At 34.3% G+C, this 21,912-nt stretch overlaps 1 protein-coding gene across 1 annotated transcript; it reads right to left on the bottom strand.

The window, feature by feature from the left end:
* Positions 1 to 1,208: 1,208 nt before the first annotated feature.
* On the bottom strand, positions 1,209 to 5,466 carry ATNUG2 (GTP-binding family protein). Its single transcript, XM_016315402.3, has 11 exons — positions 5,045 to 5,466; positions 4,804 to 4,937; positions 4,521 to 4,650; positions 4,155 to 4,315; positions 3,677 to 3,778; positions 3,459 to 3,563; positions 3,169 to 3,297; positions 2,829 to 2,969; positions 2,584 to 2,684; positions 2,419 to 2,476; positions 1,209 to 2,076 (listed from the first exon to the last, which is right to left on the bottom strand). Exons 1-11 carry the CDS (start codon positions 5,280 to 5,282, stop codon positions 1,690 to 1,692), a joined length of 1,686 nt encoding a protein of 561 aa, XP_016170888.1. The 5' UTR covers positions 5,283 to 5,466; the 3' UTR covers positions 1,209 to 1,689.
* Positions 5,467 to 21,912: the final 16,446 nt, after the last annotated feature.

Here is a 21,912-nt window from a genome sequence, read left to right as displayed (position 1 = left end):
TATATTATTTGACTGATGACAGCTTAATAAAAAAAGGAAAAAAATTAATTATTCTTTTGGTCTCTATAGTTTTACCAAATCTATAATTAGATTTCTATAAAAAAATTTTCAATTAGATTCCTACACTATTTTTAATTTTGTAATTAGGTCTTTTCTAGTGTAAAAATTGTTAGAGTTAACTGAATATTTTTTTTACAAATTAAAAGTATTCATAATTAAGAACCTATTAGATCTTTGACTACATATTTTTTAAAAAAAATATTCTGTTAATTTTAATATTTTTTTATATGAAAATGACTTAATTATAAAATTAAAAGTAATAAAAAAACTTAATTAAAAAAAAGTATAAAGACCTAATTAAATATTTGATAAAATTACAGAGATCAACAAATAATTAAACAAAAAAAAAATGGTAGCTAGCATGTGATACTTCTAAGAGGCTTCCTCTATTTTGAGGATCAACATCCAATCTAGAATCTACTGCTTCCAAGATGCACTTATTAATGGTTTGAGATTAATCAAACAATAGATCCTAAATAATCTCTTTGTTTTGCGTTTTTATATTTTTTATTTTTTTATCCTTTTTAATTTTTCCTTAGTTTTTTTTTATAAATTTTAGAAACAAAAAAGATCAACAATAAAATTGCAAACCAAATAAATCCTATACACTGTCCTACTATGACTATGGTCAGCTCCAGGCTGTTTCCGAAGCTTTGGCCTACTTTTTCCAACTGATTTTCTCAATTATTGGCTTATTGCACAAATCTTTTTAAAGTCTTAGCTTAGCCGCAGCTGCATTGTCTTCCTAGTAATCTATATCTACTGAATTATTATTATTATTAGTAGACATTCAATGTTAGACGAAATTTTACATCAAGCCAGCTTTTGGCTCAAACAAGGAACGTGCAATTTATCCACCACCCTTGAGTGCATCACTTAGCATGCAGGGACACACCATTTATTTGAGACAAAGACATCAACTTTTGTGGCTCAAGGATTTGTTATAGGAGTCATGACAGACCTATACTATGACAACATAATTGGATTTGGTGAATGAATCAAGAACATGGGGCAAGGAAAATCAGTCGCCAAAGCTTATATTCTAGAATAGAATTCCAAGAATATGTGATTGCTGTGAGAAATTCACTTCACATGGTTTCAACATTTAAAAGTCGATATGATTGCAAATCCATTGAAACTTGTCCCCGTGGATGGCAATATGATAGTATTAAATTGAATAAAAATAAATAAATGTTCCCTAGTTCACAAATCACAATTAGGATAGTAAATGTGCAACAAGATTAAACAAAATTTCCATACAAATTACAAAACTATACCAGTAAAACTCCTGCTCAAGGAAACAAAATCCAGCAAGTTCCTATTTTCTATATAATAGAATATTCACTATATGATATATGAACCAAAATCATCGTTGACTTTCACTCAAGCTTTGATTTACATGACCAAACAGAACAGCTGAGAACAAAACTGATGCATTTGACATGTGTATATGTGACGCAGAAGATGATGTCCCAACTCCCAACATAAGAGCCTATGCAAGGAAACAGAATCAAAATGAAGGGAAAGGGGAATGCTCTTTCCAGATTTTCAAGCAACTTGTGATTTGATACATAATTCCACAAAGGCTACGACTGCAACTGGAAACTTTGGCTCTTTGAAGGGAACCTGCTATGCAGAAGGAAGCTTCTCAGGTGGGGCATCAGTAGCTGGATCCTGCTCAGATGTGTCACTGTCAGACGTTGAGTTCTCTTCGTCTGAATCATCCTCCATATTTTGAAGTTGGTCGGCTGTTTCTCCTTGCAACTCAGTCTCGTCATATAAGTCCTTTTGAACAGGCACATTTCTTTGTTGTTGGGATGATAGAACATTTGCAATAGCTTTCATAGCTGCAGATGCCTGGTTGGAATCAACTGCTTCATCTATGTCTACACCATTGACATTGGTTTCCTCAGGTAAGTCATCTAGTCGTGGAGGAGGAACAAAAAATGGTATCTTGCCCCTCTGCCAATCATGAAGAATCATCTTTGCTGCGGTCATCAGGTCAGGCTCCCCACCCTGGAAAGTGGAAACAGCCATTATAAACAGTTTAAGTCTACTATGTATCACTGTCTTCCAAAAGCGAACAGCTTCAGGAATTGCAGGGATGCCCAAAATCCCAAATGGAACATTAAACACTACGTAATCATGGAAGGGGAGAGAAATCATTGAATCAAAACACATTCTCCTTGAGTTGAAACAAGTGTTGCTTGGTTCAAATATTTGAATATTCAACTCTTAGGCATATTGAAAACGAATGGATTTTATTAATAGGGCAGATCATCAGGCCTCCATAACAAGTTGATGACAAAATAACTTTCTACTATAAAATCAAGAATCTAGATCCACTCAAGATGTTACCTTAAGAAGTTTTCCCGTTGATTTACAAAGCTGAAGTAGGAAGTCATTTTCATCCACCCTGATAACAAGGGATATTTTTGAGAACCAAGAGTTATGTGCATAAACAACAATAGCACAAACAGATCTTATATTTAAGAGTAGTAAGTTCAGTAGATAGATCCATACCACTCATTTATTCTATACGCTCTTTTCAGGTGCTCCTTCTTCACACGTTTCAAGACCTCACCTATATGGTCTGCAGCATCTTGCAAGTTTGTAACACGTACCTGAAAACAAATTAAATGTTGAGAATGGTTGTCTAATGTATCCACTAACTAATATGCAAAACTGAATGCCAATTAAGCTCTACTACCATAACAAGCAGGAGTGAAATATTGTTGTGCTAGGAAGAGAAATCATGAAAACCATACCACGCCCTTAAGGACAACATCTGTTTCAGAGTCCTTGTTTTGGTAAACAACTCCTGGACAATCAATCAAAAAGATCCTCTTTGTAAGTGTTATATACTGCCAGACTTTTGTTTCCCCTGGAATTGGAGCAACCTTGCAGACCTTTGACACAGCAAAAGAACAACGTCAATGAAAATACTAAAATGCTCACTCCACATAGCACAAACTCTAATTTGTTCCCCGAGAATCAATATGGGAAAATAACGATTCTAAATTCAATGCTCTCATTATTTATACTGACTGCGTAATTAACAAAAAAGAACAAGCATTTCAGATGCAGTAAGGGAAAAAGAACAATTACATTTTTTGTACGCAATGTATTGATCACTGAAGATTTTCCAACATTTGGATATCCAACAAATCCAACAGATATAGCTTGCTTGTCACTTTTCAATCGAGAGAATTGTCTTAGAACTGATAGAAGTGAACCCTACAGACAATGATAATCAATAAGCAAACAACAAAGAAACTGCAGATGCAGAATAGTTGAAAGAGTGTGGGGGAATGCATATAATGCAACCTCATTTATTTCTTATTCATATGGCAGATAAACAGAACAAACAAAATAAAGATTCAGTACAGTGGAAATACCTTTCCAAAGGACTTATTAATGCTTGCATGAAATGCTAGAGTTGGATATTCTTTTGACAAAACTCTAAGCCATCCTTTTGTAGCCCAAGCAGGAAGTAGATCACACTGAAAATAAATAAAAAAGTTGCATCAAGAACGTGTTGTGTTGCATATAACAGCAATTTGTATTCAGCAACAATGCAACTTATAGAAAAATGTTACACACATATGGAACTAACCTTGTTCAATAAAAGAACCATATGTTTGTGCTTGCAATGTTCCTTCAAATGCCTCTCTAAATGGTAACATCTTGTGCCTTGTGGATCCCTAGCATCTAGAACCTGAATGGGACACAATTTTTTCAACAAAAGAATTAGGTTACATGAATGCTTTCATAAACCAAAGAAAAGCATAGTAGGAATGCAACAGCAAGGAATCTTGAAGTCAAACGAAATCCAACCTACCACGGACTTTAGCTTTAAACAAACACGAAAAACCTACTAAAATTCAATATATTACATTGATACAGAAGGTCCATGCAAATTTGCAGCAGAAATGCCCATCATAATTCATAACACATTCTTTCAAACATATGATACAAACCCATAGTATTTCAAGCAAAGAAATGCATGCAAGTCACATCAAATGGATCAGGCATAAACATACTATAATGCAAAATGTTTTACAGAGAAATCTAGGAAAAGACTGAATCTCTACCTGGACAACAACATCAGAAGAATCAATGACCTTGTAGAGTTCACCCCAAATACGTTTACTTTGACCTTTTTCAAACATATTATGCCGCACTAAGTCCCTAAATCCATCTTCTTCATTAGCATCTGAAGATCCACTAGCACCAAACTTCTGTTCAAAAGCCTCTGTAAAACAGATATGCATTTGATTGGGGATAAAAAAAAAAATGATCAATCAATCACACCAACCATTCCAAAAATGGAAACAAAAAGTCAATATTCTTCACTTTCACTAAAGAATACTCAATTATAAGCACAAAACAACACAAAAAACCTCCGTTAAGCAGCCAATACAATCAAGTTACAAAGAAAAATCATCATCTCTCAATACCTTGAGAACCATCAGCTTTCTTAACCAAGGACTCGTAATCAGCAGCCAAGAGGGTTGGGCGCTTTCTCGTAGTCTTTGGCCCAAATGCATTCGCGAAAGGCTCTCTATCAAGAAGGTGAACCTTTGCTTGCTACATTCACACGTAAAATCCCAATATAAACGATGAATATTTTTCATCAAAAAAAAAAAAAATCTACCAAAGCTTGAAAAATGACCAAAGTTTTAACAAAAAGAAAAATCGCTAATTTAAGTAATTTTTGAACAATTAAGCAGCTGAAGAAACCTTCTGGTGATCGCTGAGGAGCGACAAGGGAAGCTTCTTCTCCCTCAGAATAACATTGTAGTTACTTGACATTCGGCTTTGCAGCTCTTCCCTGAAGACCTCAAGCTCTTTCTGATTCACCACGCGAGTGTTCCCTGAACATCACAAAATTCACAAACACGAAAACATGTCAAAAACCCTAAATGCCCTCAACGAGAGATAGGTTCGAGTAGCCGATGAATTGTGGAAGTTGGGGACTGACCGAACCAGCGGCGGTCAGGCTGGATGCGAGTAGCAGGCAGGTCCTTGGACTGGAGATCGTGGCTGAGGATCTTGCCCTTGCGGTCTCGGACGGGCCTCGTGTTGTACATCTTGAGGCGGCGGACGGTGGAGGCGGAGCGGGTGTTTTCCTTGGTGGCGGCGCCATTGTTGCGGTTCACGTCCAGGGAGTGTTTCGGCTTCCCAGACACGTTCACTTTCTTCTCCTTCTTCTTCGCCATTGATGCTCTCTTTCGGACCGATGTAGAGAGAGTTCGTTGGTTGTTACCTGTTAATAACAGAAAGCGAACTGTGCCGCGAAATGCAGCTGAGTGTTAGGGTTTTGACTGTGGAAAATGGTGGTGGGAAATGGGAATTGGGGACAATTTTGCTTTGTTTAACATTCTTTTGGGCCTAAATCCAAATGCAGGATTTAAATGCGGCCCAAGCTGAAGTATGTAGTAAAAAGAAAAACAATATATGTCCTTACCAAAAAAAAAAAAAAAAGTAAAACAATATATATAAAAAACCAATATATATATAAAATCCAACTAGGGCCAAGCAAGACCAAAAATTTTAATCTAATTTAGGTGAAATGTTTAACCGTGGAAATATGAATATTGAATACACAGGCTAAAAAAAATATACTAAAATAGTATATTTTATAAAAAAATATATATTGACATTAATTTATTTTATTTTTTATTATTATATTTTTTTCTTAAATTTTTTGTATAAAAAATAGTAAAAATTAAATTTTCATGACTTGATTTTTTTATGTTTAGTTTATCATCAAATAAAATATAAAATACTAATTTTTATGTTTTTATTCTTTATATCTTATTCTCAATGACTTGTTTTGTTTTATCTTTAGAATCAAACACAACCTAAGAAATTTTTTTGAAGCATTTTGATTCCAACAAAATTTTTATTTTGTATAACTTTGAAAGAATTATTCTCAATGGACAGATTGGTCTTTGTTGTTTTCAATTAAATTTTTAATATGTATATTCAAATAATAAATTTTTAACAAATTTTATTATAAGACAATTAAGTCCAAAAAATATTCCTATAAGACAAGTTAGTTCCTTTGAAACGATAGAAGATTAATTTATCCAATAAAAATAATGATAAAAAACTTCTAATAAATACAAATTTATTAGGTAGTAAAATGTTCAATTTGGAAACATTAAAAAACAATCCAACTGCAGTGGTTATCAAAAACTAAGAGTATGTTTGATTTGTAATTTTATAGTTTTTGACTTTTTATTTATATTTTTAGTTTTTAGTGACTCTAAAGTCACTCTTTTCTCCATAGTGAACTCAAGCGCAAGACGCACACGTGCTCATGGATCTGAGTTCTCTTCTTCATGCTCTTATTCCATCAGTTAGGCTGCATTTGGTTTCAAAAATAGAATAAGACAAGATATTAAGAATAGGACATAAAGGATATGTTCCGTGGGTTACCTGAAATAGATGAATTTGGGCGTGAACATGAGGTCCGGACTCCTTTTGAAGTAGCGTCTAACGTCTTCTGGTGTCGAGGTATCGCCATCCGAGCTCTTCGTGAGGAAGTAGGGGATGGTACCTACAAGGGACTCTAATGCTTAAGTTAGCAAGGGTTTTAGGCAGGTTTTTAGTAAGTTGGAGTTCGAAGAATACCTGAGGATGTCGGAGTATTTAGAAGTGTAAATGTAGAGTTAATAACCACTTCTTAGAGTAGTTTCACCTTTGATGGTGGATACTCGTTTTCTTTTATTATGGAGGTTGTTGAGATCTCCTTTTTAGATTAATAGGAGATATTGAAAGAGTTAGTTACTTATTTAGATAAGTAAGGCTAGGCCCATGTCGCCGTGTCCGACCTCTTGTAAGGTTGTATAAGTAGTAATGAAGATTTGAATAGTAGAGTGTTGTTTGGGCTTTATCCATTTTGGACCTGGCTAAGTTGTGGGACAGGGTAAGAACAATGTCCCTATTTGAGACCGAACTTCTTTAGGTTGGGCTCAAGCATCTCTAAGTTGATCTTGATCTCTTGTAGCTTTTAGTTCATCACGTCGGGTATACTGACTTTCTTGGGGCTAAGTCGGGTACTCGACGTGTTTTTGAATCTGAACGTTACGGCTTTTCATAACTGTTTGCGCGTCTTTTCAATTACCTTGATAATCGTGTCTGCCATTAAATGAGGGGTGAATGTACCATTTTACCCCTAGTGGCTATATATAAACATAATTACTTTCTCTTTCTTCTTTTTCGCTTCAACTTCTGAAAACTTGCGTCATTTCTCTCGAAACCTCTCTTGCTCTTTGCTTCCATTGATCTTTTTTCAGAATTTCTTTATTTTGAAGTTCAGTTCTAGTTTGATTTTCTATTTCATGCTGTCTAAAACATTTGGGGATTGCTCACTTGTGCTACCGTCATAGTTACTTTCTCCTATTCTTCAGTAAAGTTAGTTTTTTCTTTCTTTTATTTTTTGCCATTGCCGGTTGATGTTCCTTGTTTGTTGTTTTGATATTTCTTGCAAAAGACTGCTTTCCTAAAAATATGGCTTCTTGATACATGTTCATAGAAGTGAAAATATTTTTTTATTTATGCTCATCATCTTGATTATCGTAAACCTTCGTTATTGTTTGTGAAAACTTGCAAGAATTTGTAGAATCTGGATTTGTTGTTGAATTCTAAGAATTTTCCTTGCCCCTGGAATAATGCTGATTTTGAATGGCTTCATTTGTGTTTTTGCTTAGGGTGGTTGGAATGTCCCATCATTGGGAATGGTCTGACTTCTCTAAGTGTCTGATTGTTGGTGTTGTTTTTTTCAATTTGTAACTCATAAATTTTTGTGGTGGCGACTTTCTTATTATTTTGTAGATATAACCTTTTATGTCTTGCTCAGTAGTCCTCCGCATGTCTACTAAAGTTCTTTTTGATTTAGATTAGGTAGACATTATTGTTCTTTTCGTTGTCCTCGTAGTTGATAATGAGTATATAAAGACATTTTGTAGGCAACATAGACTTTGTAGAGAAAGAGAGGATGAAAAAAAGGATGAAATAATGGCCCCCGATCCTGAGGATAGAATTTTCTTTCCCTGACTTAATAAATCGGAGCGTCATTTCATTTTCATGTATGAGTGTTTTTTTACTAGGTTGGGGGTAAGTCTTCCCTTTTCCTACTTTGAGTTGGAAATCTTTCCTATTTGTAGAGTTGCCCTTCTCAACTTCAACTTAACTCCTCGAGTTTCGTAAAAGTCTATCAACTAATTAGTTAGGAGTTTCATCTTCCATTGTCTTCTAAGATTTTATTTTACCTTTTCCAAATTAACAAACCATTTAGTTTTAAAAAATAGTATTGGATTTCTTTTTTGAGCTGTTCAGGAGAGGAAGGTATTCTCTATTTTTAACTATTCATTCTATGATTTTAAGAACTATTTTTTTAAGGTTTGACATGTGGAGGGTGCTCGACCTTTTTTCTTAAATGAAAGATATGAGAATGTGTTTAGCCTATAATGGGAGGAGATCCCCAACATTATCAAATAAAATCTTAAGGACTTAGACAAAGTAGAGGAGTGTGTAATAGCCCTGTTTCATGAGTGTTGGAGCTGAACTCCTAATATTGACACCAAATTTTTTTTTATAGGAAAGCGAAGCTATATTCGTACTGAATTAGGTAGTTAGCTTTTCATTGACGAACACTTCTACTATTTGTGTCCGAGTTATGAAACCTAAGTTTCTTTTATTGTTTTTGTCCTTTGTAGTGAAGATGACCAACGATAAAGATGCGTTGCACAGAGTTCGGCAGGCCAAAAATAATGCCGCTGCTCGGGCCGTCCAACTGAAGGAGGCTGGTAAGTCGGATGACACTTCTTCACCTTCAAAGTTGGATTCATCTTCTTTCCAATCTTCAAGAATTGTCCTCCCTTCTCTTCCACCTTTGAACACGGAACACCTGCCTTGAACTGTTTTCCCTGTGCCACCCTTCTCTAACCAGGGTTCTCGAGAACGAAAAACTCCTTCCTCTAATTTAGGCAGCATCCACGACAAAGATTTCAATGCGATTACCTTTTGTGTGGAGCTTATCCTTCCTTATAGCCATATAAATATGGATGATGTTTTTCTTAAAAGACATTTGGAGGTACTTGTCTGGGGAGGTATCCAAACTGCTGGGGTGTACTCAGTCTTTTCGAAATAATTAGAGGCAACTCCACTTGGTTCTATCCAGAGGGAGGTGACCGACCTTCGGGCTAAAATCGCTTCTCTTCGAGAGATAAAGTCAGAATTGGATGTCGATAAAGGAATTTTTTTTCGACTTGTCAAAGCTTCGTGAGAGGGTGAAGCAGTCCGAGCTGGCTTGTGATATGGCCGAGGGTTTGCAGAAGAAGGTCGAAAAGAGCTATACCTGTATTTTTTGGGAGAAGCTGAATTTGAAAGAGGATTTGGCAAGGATGAGGGAGTAGTATGCTAGCCTGGAGGAGTCGGTAGTTGAGGGAATGAACGAGCTAACGAAGAATCTGAAGGCTCAATTCTAAGTTCTAGCGCCCGAGATCAACCTCTCTCCCATTGACCTTGACAAGGTCTCGTTGACAATTTTTTTTTTGTTAGAGGTCTCATTGTCTTTTGGGGATAATTATCAAGGGTTGTTTAAGTTTTTTATTTTGTTATTTTTTTCATATATATTAATTAAATTTATTATGTAAGAATTGAGAAATATTAGTGATTTTTAAATTTTTTATTTATAAAAATTGAATAGAGGATGTATTTTTTTTAATCTTTTCATTATTGTTTAAAAAGTTATTAAGATATTATATTAGTGGAATTTGGGTCATGTTAAGTTTTAGGTATACCCAATTTAAATTAATCACCATAATTCATATAAATTCATTATTATTAGAAAAAGTGTATATTCTATTTTATAATAAATAATAAAAAATTAATATAATATTTTATCTAAAATAAATACAACAAATAAAAATATATAAGTCAATTAATCATGTAGATATAACATCAGAGATTCAAATTTTAAAATTTTAGAATAATTAATAATAAATGAATAAGACTAATAAAAATAACAACAAAAAAGTTTAGTAATAAAAAAATTAGCTAAAATTAGTCAGAACTTGTCTTATTTAACATTAATTAGTATGTCATTTTTATTAATATGTAAATATTATATTCAATTCCTATAAGTAAAAAAAAACTAAAATTACTAATATTTCTCAGTTTTTACACAAAAAATTTATTCAATGTATATGAAAAAAATAACAAAAAATAGAGAAAAAAAATTCTAAACGACCATAACAGTTATCCCAAAAGAGAATTAGACCTCTGACAAAAAAAAATCTATCAATTCTAATTGGCACTTAATAAACATATCAACCAATTAACGTATCACACACATAAGCACGTTCTAATAAATTAAGAAAAAACATTAACAAAAGGATTAACCAATTTCACAAAATTAAAGATCAAAAACAAAAAAAAAATATTTTTTTCTAAATTCTCATGATCTTTTTAAAAAAATTATCGAAATGAATATGCTCTCTAATTTATATCATTGTTACTTTAGCTTAATAGCAAAGCTGATTGCTTCCTTAAACTCATTTTTACTCTATATAATCATACCAGTAAGAATTATGAAAGACATGTAATTTAATAGACTTCGGTAATTAAACATCACATTGCAATTGAAATACTGTATTTAAAGATTTGACCCATAATATTTTTATTAAAAATATAATTTATACATTAAAATTAATTATTAAAACTAGTTATTGTATATTTATATATATATATATATATATAATTTAATTTATTTTTAATTTATATTTTATATTCTAATATATATTTTATAATTACTACAAGAAAAAAGGTCTGTCGGCACACTTTTTTCTTGCCACGCTTTTAAAACATGCTCAAAAGTGGTCTATGACCACGCTTTTGCGAGGGTGGCCACTGATTTGTGATTTGGCCACGTTTTTTTTGCCACGCTTTTAGAAGGAAATCGGCACACTTTTACAAGGGTGCCCACTTATTTGAAATTTGGCCACGCTTTTTTACTGTCACGCTTGAAAAGCGTGGCGATAGAAGAAAATCGGCATGCTTTTACGAGGGTGGCCACTGATTAAAAATTTGGCCACCCTTTTTTTTGTCACGCTTGAAAAGCGTGGCTATACCGTGTTTATTTTGGCATCGTAAAAAAATGTACTGATAGAGTTTCCTCCCCTAAAATTTAGTTTCCCACCTATTTTTTCCCACACTTAACCTTTTTTTTCTTTCTAATTTATCAAATTTAACCCTAAAAATGATAACAATAACACACTAACTTTACATTGTTACCAAATTCATTTTTAACCCTAAAATTCACTTTCAAACCCTAAAAAGCGCCATCAGCTTCATCCATCTTTATTGCTCAGCTTCATCTTCTCGAACCCAGCCATCTTCGTTCATCCATCTTCATCGTTCAGCTTCATCTTCTCGATCAAAGGAATGGCTTTAATGGTATAAATAGGTTTGAGCAGCGAAAAAGGTTTCAGAGGAAAAAGCGTCTTTTCTGCTAATTGGATTCACACATCCACAAAAAACATCAAACTTTCTTTTACCCTTTTGCTTTCTCCCTTCAATTATTTGTTCCATCAATTCCTCTTTTGCCTATTTAACAGCTTCTCCTTTTTTCTCTCTTGTTTTTGAAAATGTGATTTTGCAAGTCGCTTGAAATGGGGAAGAAATCTTCCGCTTCACTCAAGAAGAAACGTTCCAAGCACTCCTCTAAGTCTAAGGTTAGTACTGGTCAGTGTATTATACATTTTGACATGTAGTTCATGTGTGCCTCAATTAATTCTGTAGCACTTTTTATGGTATTTTAGTTGCTTTTGTACATTCTTGCTGACTAGAACATATTTCAGGAAGCCATGAGTCAGCAAATTGATGAAGTTGTGCCTGGGAATGCACTTTTCCCTTCATCCGAATTTGAATTGGTATGCTTGTGATAATTACTTGGCCATTGTTAGAATTTTAAGGTTATTCAGGTGATAGGAGCCATGTATGAGGTGTCTTGTGTTGTACTATGTAACACCCTACCACCCAAAACTTTACGCTTAAGTCGTAAAATAGAGGTGGCGAGGTATTACAACTTCTAAAAATTAAAATACATACTTATAATAGTAGAAAGAATATAATAGACTAGGAGCCTTGAAAAATGGGTAAAACAAAATTGCAAAATGAAAAGCGCCACGCTCCGGAAACGGAACAACTTGCGTGTGAGGCAAACTATAACTATAAAACGTAAGACAATAAAAGTAGGAATCGAAAGCCATAGGTACAAAATAACAAGCTCCTAACTCAGTCTGCGAAGTCAAGGCTGGCCGGAGAATATTTACATATATATATATATATATATATATATACATATCCAAAACCCAAGATGTACATAAACAAAATCATGCCTCTCCATAAACCTCTAAGAGGATCAAAAAGAATAAGTTATGTGGAGAGAAAGCTAAGTACGTGTATATACATCACTGCACAACAAAATAACACAGTAACCACTTCGCTTCAGGTGTCCAGACGCCTAATGAGATGCCTTTCGACCTGCATCTGAAAAACAACAACATAGTATGGAATGGGAACCGGAGGTTCTAAGTATGGTAAAGGTGCCCACATAGTTAATATAAAAGGTCTCGGAAAAGCCAGAGGCATTCCTAGAACTCCGACACTCAAAATCATTCTTAAATAAAATAAACTAAATCAAAAGTTAGGTAAGTTATCTAAGGTATTCTAGTTCTGAATCTAACTTTAACTTAATACTTCACTTTCTGTCGCCTCCAATCCTCCGAATCACTGGTGGAACAACCCTCTTCTCTCACACCTTCGTCAAGAGGGATTTCTCAGAAAACATACACATACAGTTCAAGCAACGAAAATATAGATAGAGAAGTATTTACAGCAAGTAGAATAAGTAGCGGATAAACAGAATTAAACAGTTAAGCAAACCAAAACAATGCACACTCAAGCAAACAAACAAATGCATATGATGTATGCATGTCCTATGGCTGATGAGTCTCATCTGTCGGTTATACAGCCAACCCGACATGTCCTGGTAGTTAACCATTGGACAGTCCCTCTGTGCGCGCATCCCCAAACTCAATAATATTCCATGGAGTCAAACTCCAAGCTCAAATATAATATTCCATGGAGTCACACTCCAATCTCAATAATATAGTATTCCATGGAGTTAAAATCCAAGCTCAATAATATAGTATTCCATGGAGTCGAACTCCAAACTCAACAATATAGTATTCCATGGAGTCGAACTCCAAGCTCAAATATAATATTCAATATTCATATATATGCATGCCCATGGGGAAATCCGGGGAGTTAAAGTGCCCGGTCACATCTTGTGACAGAGGGTCAACAAATAGCCTCAAATACACAAGCCACATAATAATCTCTTTCTTTTTAAAATACCACCTCAAATCAAAACTCCAATTCTTATAGAAGTTTTGGCAGTATCTCCTCTAAAGCTCGAATTTCTGCCACCCTTCAAGGGTCCCAACTATCAAATCAAACACCTCTCAGTCCTTCAAATAATTTCCAGTAACAAATTATTTCAAAATCAAACAAATACCAATATTAAATCTTTTTCAAACCGACCAACTTCAGCAGCAAATTATTAACAACAGCTAAACCACACATTTTATCCCATATGCACAATCCATCAATTATACATTCAATTCATTCCTATCTTAAGGTCTTCTAGCCTAAATTTTCACGTGACATTAAACATTAACTACGTGAAACCAAAACCATACCTTCGTACGGAATCAAAATATTCAAAGCTCCGGAGAAGCTTTCTGAGTGAGCTATCGAAGAAGAAAATGTCCAGAATCGTCTGTGTCTCCTAAAACTCCCATTGGTCAAACCCAAAGGAAAGAGGAGCTACGTCACTGTCAACTTCCACTAATAAAAAATGGTGCCAACGTGTAGAGGAGGAGGTTACGAATACTCTTACCGAATTAAATTTTTTATTGGAGTTACGGATTTCAAAAAATCGAAGCCAGAAGTTTAGAAGAGTTTACGTCGATCTCACTCTTCTCTCTCGCCATTTTCTTTCCTTTTTTCCTCTCGCATACACTAATCATATATATATGTATGTTAAATACGCCGCCTTGGCTTTCTTTATAATATATATGGCTTACGATATATATATATATATATATATATATATATATATATATATATATATATATATATATATATATATATATATAACCTAATGCATAATGATATTACTAATATATATGTAACTTAATGTAAAATCAAAACCGCCTTTGATTTCCATGCTTCATAATTAATAATAGTAATAATAATACTAGAGATAGTAATTGATGATGTAAGACCCAGAATTTTTGAAAAGTCTTATTATCATCAAGTCTAAAATCCTATAGTTATTTATAACCTTAATTTCAGAAATTATTTTATTAAAGATAATTAAGGCAAGTTTTGATTTATTGAATTTGAGATAAGTTATGATTATTATCCAACTTTATAATTATTGAATTATTTTCTATATTTGAATTATAAAGTTGTTAGTTATGAAATAAGAAGAATTTTATATGATTTGGATTGAATGATTGATATTTTTAAATATTAGTATTGCTATTTTGGAAAATAAAGAAATTAAATATATTACTTCTAATTATTTGGTTGGGACATTTTATTGAAAATAATTTGTAAAATTGAGGAGCAAATAGTATTTCTATACATTAATTTTGTTGAATTAAAATTTGTTCCTAATTACTATGTTACCCCTACTTTTATTTGAAATTACAAAAGTACCCCTAACCCTAAGTTTCAAAAATGAAACCTTAGCTCCCTCAAACCCAAGCAGCCACAGCTACTGCCCCTCTCTACTCTAAACACACACCCAGCCACCTGATGAGAGAAAGAACGAGACAGAAAGGGAAGTGGAGTGAGGGATACACGAAGAAGGAAGGAAGGAAAGGGGAGGGAGGAGCGTCGCCAGTGCGTCGGGCTTCACCATCGCCATCGCGCCGCCTTGGAGTCCGCAGTCAGAGTCGTGTCGTGCAGAGGAGAGAAGAGGAACTCACCGCGTCGCCATCACCCACGGAGCTGCGAGCTACGCCCAGTTGCCGTCTGGGTCACCGCGCCGTCGTCCCTGCCAGCTCCGAACGAGAAGCACGATGGAGCTCCGTTTCTGCTTCCCTGGTCCGCCATGAGTGAGCGACGTTGGGAGAGAGAGGGAGTCGCTGTGGAGCCACGAGCTGCTGTCGGAATCGTGCGAGGAGGAGCACGACCCACCGTGCGGAGTTGCGCCGCCGTGTGCTGTCGCCGTCGCCTCGGAATGCCACCGCCGTCCCTGTGCCGCCACTGCTGGAGATCCCCTTGATCTGGTTTGAAGGAGAGGAAGAGGTTCAAGCCGCCGTTGCTACTTGCGTTGTGAGCTTCTGCACCAGCCACCACCGCAGGTGTCGCTGCCGGAGAAGGGAGCTGCATCCCTGTGTCCTGACCGCCGAGAGTGGTTCTGCGACTTTCGGGATCACCGCCGGAGCTCCGGGCTGAGCTTCTGCCACTTGAGACCCTGCTGCCGTCGCCGAAAAAGTTTGCCCGTAAGGGTTTTAATTGAGGTTTCTACCTTTTTGGATTTCGAGAAGGTTTAATGCTGCGTGGTTTTTATAGTTGATCCACCAGAGCTTTTGGCCGTCGCCGGAGCTGTTGCCGGGCCTATTCGAAATCGCAGCTACTTCGTTTCGCTAGTTCAGTAAGTATTTATGTTTCGGAAAGCCACGCGTTAGTATTCTGTTGTGTTCGGTTAATGAATATGAGTTTTGATAACGTGGGGTTGAGTCCTGATTATTGTATGTTGCGATTAGTGTTGCTATGGTTATTGCGAAAGTGGCTGGGAGCTGAGGTCTTGGTTGCCGTCAGTTCGGGTTGAGGCGAAAAGGACTCTGTGAGACGTTTGGGTTATGGAATTTGCGTTTTGAGGTAGGGGCGCTTTCCAAAAACTATATTTTATATATTGGAATTATTATATATGGATATTGATGTGAGAAAATGTATTTTTGGTGATTGTATCGGCCTTATGTATGGCTTGATTTGCCTTGGTTGATTATGAACGTCTGTTGGTTGAATTGTTGTGTGGTTTTGTGAAACGAAATGCTTTTCAAGTTGATTCTTTTAAAGCTTTGAGATCGAGTTTAATCTGTTGAGAATTGAATTGAGTTAATTTTATTGAGAATGTGAAAAATAGAATCCACTCTTGAATTCAGCCTGGCTTGCTTTAAATGATCTGGTTTTTGATGAATGATTGTTACTGAACTGTTTCTTTGAAACTTTAGAAATGAGTTTATTCGGCTGATAATGATTTGATTTTTGAAACAGTTTTCTTGAAATATGGTATTGAGATTAACTGTTGGATTTTGGCTTGCCTTTGAATTGATTTTGGATTCTGGGCTGTTGGAAAAAAATTGTGGAATGGTTTTGTTGGGACCCGGACTGGGTGGCAAAGTCCAAGTTTTAGGAGAGATGCTGCCGAAATTTCTATAAAATCCGAGTCTTTATTGAAATGTTGTCTGGGAAAAATGATGAGCTGAAGGCTTCTACTATTTTAGTTGAAATATCAAGAAAAGGATGATTCATGCTTTTGAAATGAATTATTAAAGAGGGAATTGTGATTTAGTCTTGCTTCTTAAGAAAGGCATTGTATCTCTTTCAGGAGAAAGTTATTTAGATGAAACTTATGTTTTAAAGCTGTTTTAAATGTGACAAGGGCAATGCCTTTGAATTTGACTTGAGGGTTTCAATTAGAGGAGTTTCAATGATGTTGAAAGAACCTAAATGTCTATTGACAAGTTTCATTTTGAAATATTTTGGGAAAAGTTTTAAGTACTCTTTGAACTCTGAATTCTTGCAAGACTAAAACAATTTTGAACAGTTGAAACGTTCTAGAATTTATCATGGGGGTTGAAGTTGGTTTTGCCTAAGTAAAGGAAACGGCTTGAAAGAAGCAAATGATTACGTGACTCAGTTTGGCTTAGATCCTATTTTATTACTCAAATCGGAAAGCCAAGGTTTTAATGATTTTAAATGAATTTGGTGAAATGAGTTATGCTATTCTCCCCTAAGGACTTGGGACCTTGCCGAGAAACTTTGTTATAAAATCCCATTGTTGGATGGATGATTTTGAATGTTTCAAAATGAATCTTTAACTTTCCATGGTTATGGAAGTTTTGAAAAGAGGATGCCGAGAGTGGCATGGTTTTAAAAGGGAAATTTACCTTGAGTAAAAGTGGCTTATGAGCCTGAGATGATTTGAGAAATGAGATCTTTAAAGCCAAGGCTGAAAAGAGTTGAAACTTGATTTAAAAGTGAAATGATTTGGGAAAAAGTTATTTATGGCTTAAATGCCGATTTTATGAATTGATGATGTTGAATGTGAAAGTGCTGTTTTGTTGTGAGCCGGAATGGCTGTGTATGATTACAAATATTGGTTGGTTCTGGATTGAACCGTGAGCCGGAATGGCTGTGTATGATATGAATATTGGCTGGTTCTAGACTGAACCGTGAGTCGGATGGCTGAGATGGATGTTGATCCATGGATGAGATTGAATTCATATATATGCTGAATCATTGATAAATGTGAATGTTGCACTTCCACTATCGGAGATAAGAGTTTCCATGGGAGAAAGCAGTGGCTAACCACCACGTGTTCCAGGTTGAGACTCGAAGCTCTTTTAACCCTATGTCGTCAGGGTGGTCGGGCACTATGAAAGCCCCGGATGAGCTCACCCCCATAAATATTCACCAGTGAGGGTGATGGATATGGATCATGATTATGATCAAGTTTATATTGAGTATAACTTGAGTTGGGGAGACACGACAGAGGGACAGTCCAATGGTTAGCTACCAGGACTTGTCGGGTTGGCTCTATAACCGACAGATGATATAATCAGCCACTAGGAACATGCATGCATCATATGCATTTATGTGACATTGTTTGGGTGTGGATATTATACTTGGTTTGCCTTTGTGACTATTTGAGATTATCTGCTACTTGCTCTACTTGCTGTAACTGTTTGTTTGTGCTTGAACCTCCTATCTGTGTTTGCAACTGGGACTCTGTTGGATTGTGGTGATTGGTTGTTGTTGGATTATTTGGGCCTAGGGCTGTGGTTGAAATGAGATGGACCGATGGTTGGTTTCGGTTTTGTGTTTCTGATTTGGAATAGTATGGAAGGCTATTTTTGGTTTAGCATAGATAAACCTTTTGAAAGGCTTTCAAAATATTGTTTTAAATGAACAGTTTCATCTTTCAGAAAAGGATTTCAGATTTTCTCTTTTACTGTAAACCGTTATTTTTGAAAAGAGGCATAAGTCAGTTATTAATCACTGGTACGGTTTATCTTCACGTATCCTATTACAGTAATTCCCAAAAACCCTCTACTGAAAACCCTTTCAAGGATGATGTTCTCACCCCCCTACATTTTTCCCCTTTCAGGATATGGATGCAGAAGTCACGAAGAGTTTATTTAATTGTTGTTGAAATGCTCTGTGTTGCTTTAGATTATTTATTGTACCCTCGCCTTTATCTTGATATATTCTGTAAGAGGGATATGAATTGTATTGGTTAATGGCTTGTAATGTTATTTATATATATTTATGTATATATATGGATGTACTCTTTATGAGTTTCTGTAAGTTGTATAGTATGTATGGATGTACGTTGTATAGCGAAAGTATTTTTGGGAACGGTATTGCGGTTTAAAGTTTTAAACAGGCTCATATTTTAGTATTAAATAATATAAGTGTCGTCGTAATATCCGAGCTATCAGAGTCGCGCAGCCGGAAGCGCGAGCTTTGGTAGTTAGGGTGTTACAGATGATCATGTAATAATAATAATAAACGTAATAATAGTAATAATAATAGTAATGCAATGAATATAATATATATAAACTTATAATGCAATTTAATACTTACGGCAATTATATACAATGTTTATAATAATAATAATAATAATAATAATAATAATAATAATAATAATAATAATAATAATTATTATTATTATTATTATTATTATTATTATTATTATTATTATTATTATTATTATAATATGGATTTGATTAAATTTAAATTATTATAAAATTAGTTCAATTACTGATAATAAAAATAATTTTTTAAAAATAAGGAACTCTAATTTTATAAAATAAATTATAACTTATTTATATTTATATTTTTAATACTGAGGGTCGCTACATACTACACAATCTGCACTAGTGTATTATTAACATAAAGAGGAGCATTGGATCAATAGTTTGAAAATCATCTCTCTATTCTGATACAGAGCTTCTTTTCCATTTTTCTCCCATTTTTATCTATTCTCTATAACTTAAAATTTTAAACAGCTGCACTTATATGTATGCCACGATATTTTATTGGTTTCAAGTTATTTTCTCAATATATGAAGCTGGACATTGGTACTGATTAACATTTGGTAACTCAGCCAAAAGGTAGAGCAATTCAGGTTGAGGACAATATGATTGAATGCAAACCATCAATGGATGTAAAGCACCCACACAATTAGGATTCTAGTGTCATTATACAAGTGAACTTTAAAGGAACTTTTATCTCCTTTTGAATTCTTATTATTCTTAAGACTTGCACATCTTTTAAGCATTTTTCTCATTCTTGAGGCTGTATATAATCCTCATTATTATTCCCTATTATCAATTGATTACAAGAGATAATTAAGGAGAGAAGCTAATTAAGTTACTATATATGCTCTCTTGATGATCTGGTACTTGAGTTATGTGTCATAATTATGTGTATTTTTACCAAACAACTTATATGTAACATGTCACCTACAGAAGATTTATCTTCAAGCTGCTATTTTAATATGAAATGCTAAGCAGTTCTTCTAGATATTCAACTCCCAATTAAAACTAATAGTCGTCGTATTAGAAGCTTATGTGTTATAGATTATTTTAAGAAAACTTTATGTTAATTTAAAATCATTTGCTATACTTTTTATATTTGAAAATTGACGTATTATATTTGTTCAAATATACAAAAATAAAACATTTTTTAATTACATGCTTATTGATGTCTGATTGCAGTGAAATTTGATATAGATGATCTTTACTATATGTTATTGTGATTCATTAGTGAATTGATAAAAAAAATATATGTTCTATAAAAATTTATGAGCTATATAAATTTACTTAAACTAATACCAATGTCATTCATTGATCATATACATATGAGATTAATCAGATACAGTCAATTTATTGTTATGGGAGAAATGAAATCAGAACAAGGTGAAGACATTTATATTTTATAAGTTAGCAATTTTATGAACAAAATTGAACTTTTACAAAATTATTAACTTTGTGAAATTAAAAATATGGATCATGATTATGAAATTGTTGTTTATCTTCCCCTCTGGATTTTGATGAGATACTTGCGGCAGGTTTAATGTTGCTATGTATGTGCTCATGCATACAAAGAAAGTGGGACTACTTTGGAAGCAGAGTTTACAGGAATTTTGTCAAAAGAACTCATGTAGAAGTGTTAGGGCATTATTTGGAGAATAAATTCTGGTCACTACATTGTTTGGTTCACACTATCACAATGTTGGTTTGCTATTTGCAATGTTTCATACTTTAAATAATGTTCAAAAAATATAGAAGTAATAAGAGTCTAACACTCTGCTTATGATATTTTTCAAGGGCTAATGGCTTTGGTCAACTAAGTGATAGAACCGAGGAGCGAAGGAAATATCTAAAGAAAATGAAGCCTTTAGAGTCAATTTGTAAAATATGTGTCTTGTATAATTTTTAATTCTCTTTTTAGAAATTCATTTTTGTTAATGTTTGTAAATTTCATGTACGCAACTGTTGCATGTATACAGATGACATTGTTGTAGGCTTTTACCCAATATTGAATGTAGGAACATAAATTTGAGTGTTCACATGTAGGCTTTTACCAGATTTTTTTTTTTAAATTTGATTTAACTATAGCCACGCTTTAAAAGCGTGGCAATACGTTCATATCTAGGCACACGACTTAAAAAGCGTGGCTACATCTCGTTATTGGCACGCTTTAAAAGCGTAGCCATATGTCTCGCTATTGGCACGCTTTAAAAGCGTAGCCATTTGTCTCTCTATTGGCACGCTTTTAAAGCGTACCCATATCATGCTATTGGCACACTTTAAAAACGTAGCGACCTTTAAAAGCGTGGCAAAAAATAAAGTGTGGCGATAGGTCACCAAAAGCGTGGCGATAGAGCAACCGGCACGCTCGCGGATGTGACCCTTTTAAAAGCGTATCGATAGCTTAAAAAGCGTGGCGAAAAGCTATCGGTACGCTTTTAAGCACTTTTCGGCACACTTTAAAAGCGTGGCAGAAAGCTTATTTTCTTGTAGTGAATCTATATTAATAGATCATTTTAATAATATACATCTAGGATGATTATATTTTTATTTTATTAGTCTCTAAAGTTACACTCGAGTCTTAATTTAGTTTTTGAAGTTTTAATTGCCTCAATTTAATTTTTAAACTTTTCAATTGATTCTTTGATCGAAACTACCGCAGGGACTAAGATGATTAAAATTTGACAAGTTTAGAAACTAAATTAAGGCAATTAAAATTTCAAAGACTAAATTAAAACTCGAATGTAATTTTAGAGACCAAATTGAATATTTTCTCGTTGACCGCTTCTATATATTTTATTTAGCCCATTTTACTCTATAAAGTCACACCAATAAAGACTATAAGAAAAAAATATAATTTAATATATAGAATTTGGTAATAAATAACACGTTGCAAGCAAAAGCTAACATTGCAAATGAAGGAACCACTATACAA

Source organism: Arachis ipaensis, chromosome B8 (genome assembly GCF_059453495.1).
Source record: "Arachis ipaensis isolate K30076 ecotype BB chromosome B8, ASM5945349v1, whole genome shotgun sequence".
Classification (NCBI taxonomy): Eukaryota; Viridiplantae; Streptophyta; class Magnoliopsida; order Fabales; family Fabaceae; genus Arachis; species Arachis ipaensis.
Note: the sequence above shows the minus strand (reverse complement) of the source record. Positions and strands in the feature narration are given on the sequence as shown.

Coding starts and splice junctions, on each gene's coding strand:
- ATNUG2 (XM_016315402.3), bottom strand. CDS start 5,282: ATGGCGAAGAAGAAGGAGAAGAAAGTGAACGTGTCTGGGAAGCCGAAA. Junction 2,970..3,168: donor ATACATTGCGTACAAAAAAT/GTAATTGTTCTT, acceptor GCTGTGTCAAAG/GTCTGCAAGGTTGCTCCAAT. Junction 2,077..2,418: donor CAACGGGAAAACTTCTTAAG/GTAACATCTTGA, acceptor TCCACTTTCCAG/GGTGGGGAGCCTGACCTGAT.